Source organism: Centrocercus urophasianus, unplaced genomic scaffold (genome assembly GCF_019232065.1).
Source record: "Centrocercus urophasianus isolate 14NV4802_14NV808 unplaced genomic scaffold, USGS_Curo_1.0 seq_258, whole genome shotgun sequence".
Classification (NCBI taxonomy): Eukaryota; Metazoa; Chordata; class Aves; order Galliformes; family Phasianidae; genus Centrocercus; species Centrocercus urophasianus.
Genome location: NW_024884820.1, coordinates 59,512 through 68,144, shown reverse-complemented (window position 1 = coordinate 68,144; position 8,633 = coordinate 59,512). Strand labels below are relative to the sequence as shown.

Genomic DNA, 8,633 nt, shown 5'->3' with positions numbered 1-8,633 from the left:
GGGATCCACGCGGAGTCTTTGCTTGTGGGCTTGTGCTCCCGGCATGCAATGCGGTAGATTTACATATCCCCGCCCCGTCTTTGCGCAGTTCCCGCCTCTATCTCTCTGTCTCCCAATGATCGTTAGAGTCTTCCCGTCTCCTGTCACGTGACGGAACATCTCCGTGTCATGACGTCATCTCCGCGCGCCGCGCGCCGCCATGTTGCGGGCTCCGGGCCCGGCGTTGAGCACGGCTGTAGCCGACGGCGGAGGGGCGGCAGCCATGCGGGCGGCGCCGGCTTGAGCGCCTCGGGTGCGGCTCCGGGACTCCCCCGCATGGCGTCTAGCGCCGCCGGGGCCCGCGGGCCGCGCTGCCGCGAGCGGAGCCGCCGGGGCCGCGGTCGCGGCGCTCCCCGGGAGCTGTCATCGCCCGCGGCTACGGGGGAGGCGGGAGTGAAACCCCGGCAACGGCCCGTCCGCAGCCCTAAGGCGCCGAGCGGCCCGCAGGGCCCAGGCCCGGAGGAGGCGGATGGGCGTGGGGAGGCCTCGCAGAGCCCCGAGGCTGAGGTGCTGCTGCGGCTGTCCCGGGGCCTGCCGGGTCCCGGCGGGCTGCGGGACGGCCGGGATGGCTCTGACACCTCCCCTGGAGGGCGGCCCCGGCGGCGGGCAGCCAAAGTGTGAGCGGGGCCGGGGCTGTGGGGGGCGGGCGGGCGGCTTTGGGGTGCCGTTCATGGAAGGCTTCATCCCGCTTCTGGGAAGTGTGTTGGGCTTCAGGAGCTGAGGGCTGCGGGGATCAGCTCTGGCTGAGTGGGTCAGTGGCTGGGGATAGATCTGTGTGGGCCCGTAGAGACGTGGGTAGGCCCTGAGGTGTCCTTGGGAGGGAGAGGGGGATGCTCTGAGTGATCCAGTGAACAGGTAGAGTTGGAGCCACACAGCCCCATGGGGCCCCTTGGTGCTGAGAGGGATGCTGAGCCTGTGGCTCCATTGTGGCTCCATTGGTACTTCTCAGTGGTTCCCACAGACCCTGGGGCTGGGCTGGGTGCCGCTGTGTTACACAGATGGGTGCTGCTGGTGCACCTCCACTTACTGTCATGCACTGCCTCTCTGTCACAGGGCACTGCTGTACCTCCAGGAGCTGGCAGAAGAGCTGACATCTGTGTGCCAGCCCCCAGCTCCCACCGAAGGCCCCCAGGAGCCCCAGCGTGTCCAGAGAAAGCGTCGGAGAAAGAAGGAGGAGGAGGATGCCAACAGTGATGATCCCACCCAGGACGCCGATTTTGTGCCCTCTAAGGATGTACTGCTGCAGGCAGAGGAGGAGGAGGAAAGTGATGCAGCACTCAGTGAGGAGTCCGAACTGGAGCCGCTCCGGGGGCACAGTGTGAGGACGTCATCAGGAGGGGTAAGGAGAAGAGCTTCTCCTCTACTGCTGCTTGCTTTGTGTGCTACAAGTGTCACAAAGTGAGCTGTCGCTGGCTGTGTGAATGTGTCCTTCTCTCACTCTCATTTGTGAATGTGTCCCTCTCTCACTCCAGCTCTTTTGGGCAGATGTGCCCTGAAACAGGATTCTGCAGGGGTAGTATAGTGTACCGTGTGAGGGTGGGTGTGAGCTCCTGGAGAGGCAGCCAAGAGTGAGAGTTGGTGGGAAGAGAGTGAGTGTGCTCCCGGGCTGCTGCTGGAGCTGATGTCAGGCTTCTTAGCATAGTGACACAGTGTTGGGAGACTACAGAGAGATTCATCCAGGGATGTTTGGGCAGGTGGGGACAGTCCTTTGGCTGCCCTGTCCCCTGCCATGACTTTGCTCTCATTCCCAGAGATCCAAGCCCCTGTGCCGTGGTGTTGCTCCCAATGGCTTCCACAATTCCATCATGGCCCCAGTGGAGAAATGCTCCAGCCTCACCTGCAGCCTGTGAGTGGGGGTGGGAGGGCCGTGGGGGCATCCTGTGAAGCACTGTAGGCATAGGTACAGCATGGGGGCATCCTCACATCTGGGCAGCCTCCCAGGGGCCACATGTGGGGCAGGACCCAGCTGCTGGGCCCAGCATAGTCTGTGCTGATGTCTGTGGCATCCCCTGCAGGCGGGAGCAGGTGCACTCGCAGTGGGAATTCCCTGACTGGATCCCTTTGGCACGGAACTGGACGTGTCTCTCTGAAAGGTACTGTGGGCAGCAGTGGCAGGGGCTGGGTGTGGGGACACAATGCTGGGGGGCAGCTCTGGCATAGATCACCCCCTGTTAGGGGCAGGATGCACCTTTCACGCTCATTCCTCCCCAGTGAAGCTGCCCCATACCTGCCGGTGGAGGAGAAGTCTCCACTTTTCTCCATCCAGCGGGAGGGCCTTGAGGATGGCGGTGCTTTATACAGGTTAAACAGGTCAGTGGGTAATCTTGGGGTCCTGCCACATGCAGCCCCTGTTGCCTGGTGCCCTGACCCTTCCTTGCCACAGATTCAGCTCCCTGCAGCCCCACGAGGAGCGCCGGGACGCAGCCTTCTTTGTGGGCGGCCCCATCTGGGCCATGGAGTGGTGCCCGACGCCGGAGGGTGCAGCGGCCGCGCAGTACGTGGCTCTGTACTGCCACAGAACCATGGAGGAAACTCACAGTGTGGTGGGGCTGCACCAGGGCCCCGCACTGCTGCAGCTCTGGGGCCTGGGCACGCTGCAGGAGGGGTGAGTGGTGAAGATGGGACAGCATGGGGCTGTTGTGTCCCAGTGGTGGGGCTGCTGCTCTCCAGCTCCAGCGTTTTTCCCGGTTCCACCTACAGCTCTGCTGACAGAGCTGGACTGGCCTACGCCATCGCTGCTGATCATGGCTGTGTCTGGGACATGAAGTTCTGCCCCAGCGGCGCTTGGGAGCCTCCTAGCAGCTCCTCAAAGGTGGGTGTGCAGGCTGGCCTTGGGTTTTCCCTGCTTGTGTCTGCCAAAACACTGCCTTCTCTGGGCAGAACGTGGTGATCCCGAGGCTCCTTTCAAAAACCAGGGGTAGGCTGAGAGCCTGTGCCTGTCCCACAGCACCCACAGATGAGCCGGCTTGGCCTCCTGGCTGCTGCTTTCTCAGATGGCAGCGTGGTGCTGTACGCCCTCCCACACCCTGGCGCACTGCAGAGCTGCACGAGAACCCAGGTAAAAGGTAGGAAGAGCCACGCCGCCCTCATCCCTTTGTGCCCAGAGTTTTGGGAAGCCTGGAGCTGGAGCGTGGCTGCAGCCGCGTTGAAGCAGAGCTGCGTGTTCCTTGCTCCTGGCTGGCAGCTGCACGTTGTGGCTGGGATCGGAGCTCCGATCAGGTCTGGCGCTGCCCAATGGTCCTTGTAATGCTCCCATCTGCCGGCAGCCGCGTGAGATTGATGAGCTGCTCGTGGCCGCTCAGCCGCAGCTGACAGCCCCCATCCATCCGCTCGCCTCCGACAATGGGAAATGGGTTTCCCGTGTCTCCAGCCCCAATCCGTGCTCTGGTTCCGGATGGGTTGCGCTGCTGCCGCAGCCCCACGTGGGCTGGGTTGGATCCTTCCCCAGCCTGCAGCTCTCCCACGGAGCAGCCGGGTGCGGCCGTGCTGCGGCATCACGTCCCATCCTTGCGCGTCGCGTCGGATGCCGGCGTCGATTTGCTGCCGTGGGCTTGGTGCAGTGCGGGGCCTCGGTGCTCCCACCTCTGTGACCCCGCAGTGATTGCGGTGCCGGGGATGATGCATGGCTCTCTGCATCTTCCCGCCTCCGCTGCGGTGCGCGGGGTGCTGACGTGCCTGGATTCCTACTGAGCGCAGCGCATGGAGCTCGTTGTCCTCCCCCGGCACTCGTGGTGCTGCTGGAGGGGCTGTGAGCTGGTGCTGGGGATCCTGCGGGCACCTCGGTGTGTGTGTGTGACATTGGGGTGCTGGAGAGCAGTGCTGGGCTGTGTGGGGACGTTGCTCTGAGCAGGATGGGCAGGGACATGGGAGCGCTGTGCCAAGCTCAAAGCTGCCAGAAGTTCCTGCCCTGACCTCCCTCTGCTCTCTTCCAGATGGGTCCCCCCACAAGCACATGATCTGCAAGGTCAGTGTCCCTGCTGCTGTCCCAACGTGCCTCCTGCCTGCTGCAGGCAGAGAGCTGAGGGGCACCAGGAAGCCTGCAGAGCTTGCTGCCCCCAGCACCGTGCTCCCACCCCTGTGTGTTTCCCACTCCCAAGATAGGCAGTGCTGGAACACGGCCTTACCTCTGTCCTTTCTCGCTGCAGGTGCAGCATACCACCACACTGCAGGTGGGCTCCATCCAGGCAGGGAGCGCAACCGAATGTGGGCAGTGCTTCAGCCTCTCCTGGATGCCCTCCCGGCCCCACCAGCACCTGGCGGCGGGATTTTATGATGGTGAGTCCCTGCTTTCAGGGAGCAGCTCTTGCCCTTTGTGCTTCAACCTTTGGTGCTAGGGTGGCTCACCACAGCAGCACACCTCTGCCTGCAGGCACAGTGGCCATCTGGAACCTGCTGACCGCATCCCCACTGCAGCGCGTGTCCCACGCCGACGGCTCCCTCCAGCTGTACCCTTTTCAGTGCTTCCTGGCCCACGACCACGCCGTGCGCAGCATCGAGTGGTGCAAAGCCAACAGGTGAGAGCTGCTACTGGCTGGGGACTTGCTCCTGCTGCTGGGCTCAGGGCTAACAGTGCCTGAGACGCTGGATGGTTTTGGGGTGAGGGCCCTGTGGCGTGCAGCTGATGGCACAGCTCAGCCCTGGGGTCTCAGTGCCGCCTCTCTCCTGGTTCTCAGCAACTTCCTGGTCACGGTAGGGAACGACCGAAAGATCAAATTCTGGGATCTGCGGCGCCTCTACGAACCCATCAACAGCATCAAGCGTTTCCTCAGCACTGAGGTGGCCTGGCTGCTGCCCTACAACGGTGTCACCGTGGCCCAGGACAACTGCTATGCCTCGTGAGTGCTGGGGGCTCTCCAGAAGATGGGTGGGCTCCTGCACTCCAAGAGGCAACGCGCTGAGGGCAGGAAGGCTGGGACATAGCTGTGCTCTGAGCTCGGCCCTCACCCTTTTCTGTTGCAGTTATGGTCTCTGTGGGATCCACTACATCGACGCTGGGTACCTGGGCTACAAGGCGTATTTTGTGGCCCCTCGCAAGGGGACTGTGTGGGTAAGGGGCAGACACGGCTCCGTCCTGTGGAGCAATCCCACGGGTCACTGGGGCATGGCACCATCACTGCTGGGAGCTGCTTCCCAGCTCCTCTGTTCCCACAGAGCATCTCAGGCTCGGACTGGCTGAACACGGTGGCTGCTGGGGACATCACAGGCGAGCTGGTGGCTGCGGTGCTGCCCGACCTGGCTGTCAACCCACTCAATGTCAAGCGCTCCTCGGACCGCAGATTTGTAAGGCACTAAGGGACTGGGGGGCAGTTGCATCAATGGAAAAGTGCTGCTCTGTGTTCCTGTCTGGGCACTGCAATGAGACTTTGGGGCTGGGTTCCTCGCCCTGTCCTCTGCCCTTCGGCCTGAGGTGCCTCAGAGTTGGGCATAGTCCCTTCAGAGGGATATGGACCTGCCCCTCAGCCTCCTCTCTTCCCCAGCCGGTGTACAAAGCTGACCTGCTGCCCTGCAGCACTGCAGTGCCAGGGAGCAGTGAGCCAGTGCTGCCCAGGACCCGGCAATACAGCGAGATGGTGGCCACAGCCTACGTGCGGTTCCGGGACACCGATCTGGTATGAAGGATGGGGGGGAGATGGACCCTCCTAGCTGGGAACAGTGGGACTGGGGGTGATGGTGTGGCTTCCACCCCTTGCTCAGTCTTAGAGCTGTGAGTATGGGGCAGAACAGACCTCTGAGGAGTGAGGTGTGGGATGGGGACAGTTCACCCAGCACCAGGATAGAGCCTGGGGGCTATGGCAGGGTGTGGGGGTGCCACCCCCTGCACCTCATAGTGTGCCCACTGCCTGCCTTCCCCCAACCCCCCCACAGCGCAGCTTCAAGAACTTCCCCAGCCGTGAGCCCATGCGCCGGATGCACAAACAAGAGGGGAAAGCAGAGCTGAGCCTCGACCGCTTGCAGCTGGAAGCCCTACACAAGGTGAGGCAGCCCCCCCACCCAGCCCAGCTCCCTGTCCCGCCTCCAGGGTGTGGGGCCCCCTCCCCACCCTTCTGACAACCCCTTCCTGCAGGTGCGCTTTAGCCCCAACCTGGAGGCGTGTGGCTGGCTGGTGTCGGGGGGACAGGCAGGCATCGTGCGCCTGCACTGCCTGGCGGGGCTGGCAGCTGCTGTGGACCCACAGCTGCTGCCGCAGAGCCGTGCCCGTTACAGCTCCCACCCTGGCATTCCTGTGAGCCCCCCCTCCGAGTAACCCCGGCCCCTCGCTGCGGCTGTGGGGGCTCCGTGCCCCCCTTGGTGCTCCTTCCCCGGGGACCCAGTGCTCCCACTGTCCCCCTGGGGCCCAGAGGGCTCTGTGCTGTGCTCTGCGCTTTGTGCTGGTGCAGGGCGGGCAGTGGGATCGCTGCTGTGTCCCTGCCTTGGGCTGAGGCTGTGCGTGGGGCTGCGCTTGTGCTCCCCCCCTCCCCCCCCCCCGGTGCCGGGGGCTCTGGAATCGCTCACATTGAGCTGTGGTGGCAGCAGTGCAGTAAAGTGGTGCGTTTTGTAATGGCGGTGTCATTGGAGTTCCCCTGTGCTGAGCCCTCGGCTGCTCTCCAACACCTTTATTGGGGCTGCAGCCCCGCACGACAGGACGAACACAGACAGACACAGACACTGACACACAAAGAGAGGAATGGGCCAAGCTCCAGCTCCCCGCTGCCCTGCTCCCTGCCCCACAGCGGGGGCAGCAGTGGGGGGAGGGTGCAGCTGTGGCCCCCAGGCACTGCCACAGCCCCACAGCAGGTGGGGGCTCATGCTAGAGGGCTGTGGCCATGTGGGCAGCCCCCTGCTGCCTCTAGGTACCGTTCCACCTGCACCGTGCACACAGTGAAGCCAAACTTCTGCTGCAGCCGCACCGTGGCATCCTGCAGCACCGTCTCAGGGTCAGCGGTGGCATCTGTGGGTGGTGGGCACTGTGACTCAGCCCCACGGGCCTTGGCTGTGCCATGGGGTGTGAGCAGCGTGTGGGGCACTTACCCACAGCCACGTGCACTGATACCAGGGGGTGGCTCGGCGTCAGCGCCCACACGTGTAGGTCATGGATGGCCCTCACCCCGCTGACCGCCAGCAGCTCCTCCGTCACTGCAGTCACTGCCATTCCCCGTGGGGCTCCTGCGCCAAGGGGTCACCCACAGCCCCTTCCTCCATTTGGGGCTGGGATGGGGACAGCTGCTCCCCATAGGGCTGGGAGGGACAGGGAAGGGCTGTAGGGTGGGGGCTGCAGCCCTCAAGTCCCCTCACCTTCCATGAGAACCCTGAAGACGTCCCTGAGGATGGTGACGGTGGAGCCCAGGACGAAGACAGAGAAGAAGAGGGTGCTGATGGGGTCTGCGATCTTGCACTGGGGCTGCAGAAGGAGGGGGGAGGAATGGCGTGAGGCTGCGGGGCTGCGCTGCCCCCCATGTAGGGCAGAGCCCAGCCCCACACCTTGAAGTAGATGATGGTGGCGGCCAGCAGGACGCCGACGCTCTGCAGCAGGTCCCCCACCACATGCACAAAGGCGGCACGGACGCTGGTGCTGCCGGGCAGGGGGGCACTGGGCAGGCAGCCCCCCTCCAGCTGCTCATAGCCCCCCACGCCGTGCCCGTGGCCCTGGTGCAGGACGTAGGCCATGCTGTGGGGAGGAGATCGCTCAGCACCGGGGCCATGGGGCACATCTTGGGCTGGGGGTGGGTGGAGGGGACGTACACCAGGTTGGCACCCACGGCGCAGGCGGAGGTGGCCAGCATGGTGCGCGCCTCGATCTCGTAGTCGGCGCTGAGGATGCGGGCGGCCGCCAGGTAGAGCAGCACCGCAGTCACCACCCAGATGGACAGCACGGAGGCCAGCGCGCCCAGCGTCTCTGCGGGGCAGGAGGGGGTCAGCGGGATCCCTCGCTGCAGGCAGCCCCAGGGCTGAGCCCCCCCTCACCCGAGCGGTGCCAGCCGAAGGTCATGGTGGCGGTGGGTGGGCGGGTGGACACCCAGAGCGAGAAGAGGCTGACGGCCATGCTGCCCACGTCTGTCAGCAGGTGGGCTGCGTCCGTCATGATGGCCAGGCTGTGCGCCAGGTACCCGCCTGTGGGTGGCACCGGGCTCTGGCACAGCATTCCATCCCACTGCGTCCCATCTTGTCCCAGTCCAACTCCTCATCCCATTGTATCTCATCCCATTGCACCCCACTATGTCCCATTCCATTTCCATCCCATCTCAACTCTCCATCCCATCCCATCCTGTCCCATCCCACCATGTCCCATTCCATTATGTCCCATCCCATCCTGACCCACTATCTTTCATCCTGCTCCATCCCAGCTCCCCATCCCATCATGTTCCATCTTGTCCCATCTCCCCATCCTACCATGTCCCATCCTGTCCCAATCCAACTCCCCATTCACCACATCTCATCTCACCCCATCAAATCCTATTATGCTTCTTCCCATTCCATCCCAAATCTCCATCTCATCATGTCTCATCCTGTTAAGTCCCACCATGTCCCATCCCACCATGTCCCATCCCATCCTGTCCCATCCCACCATATCTCATCCTGTTATGTCCCATCCTGTCCCATCCCACCATATCTCATCC

At 63.7% G+C, this 8,633-nt stretch overlaps 2 protein-coding genes across 2 annotated transcripts in view; one reads left to right on the top strand and one right to left on the bottom strand.

Moving 5' to 3' along the window:
- Positions 1-168: 168 nt before the first annotated feature.
- On the top strand, positions 169-6,577 carry GTF3C2 (general transcription factor IIIC subunit 2). Its single transcript, XM_042826029.1, has 17 exons — positions 169-656; positions 1,093-1,378; positions 1,791-1,885; positions 2,055-2,132; positions 2,251-2,349; positions 2,423-2,644; positions 2,740-2,851; positions 2,987-3,104; positions 3,972-4,003; positions 4,185-4,314; positions 4,409-4,553; positions 4,713-4,874; positions 4,999-5,086; positions 5,191-5,319; positions 5,517-5,648; positions 5,905-6,012; positions 6,104-6,577. Exons 1-17 carry the CDS (start codon positions 169-171, stop codon positions 6,281-6,283), a joined length of 2,604 nt encoding a protein of 867 aa, XP_042681963.1. The 3' UTR covers positions 6,284-6,577.
- A 243-nt stretch (positions 6,578-6,820) lies between these two features.
- The window catches only part of SLC30A3 (solute carrier family 30 member 3), a 3,173-nt gene continuing 1,360 nt past the window's right edge, over positions 6,821-8,633 (bottom strand). Inside the window, exons 3-8 of the mRNA XM_042826022.1 lie at positions 7,981-8,127; positions 7,759-7,912; positions 7,498-7,684; positions 7,312-7,417; positions 7,048-7,182; positions 6,821-6,967 (exon numbers count right to left, since the gene is read on the bottom strand). Of these exons, the coding sequence (XP_042681956.1) occupies positions 6,822-6,967; positions 7,048-7,182; positions 7,312-7,417; positions 7,498-7,684; positions 7,759-7,912; positions 7,981-8,127 (875 nt within the window). The 3' untranslated portion in view covers position 6,821. The remainder of the gene's footprint in view (positions 6,968-7,047; positions 7,183-7,311; positions 7,418-7,497; positions 7,685-7,758; positions 7,913-7,980; positions 8,128-8,633) is intronic.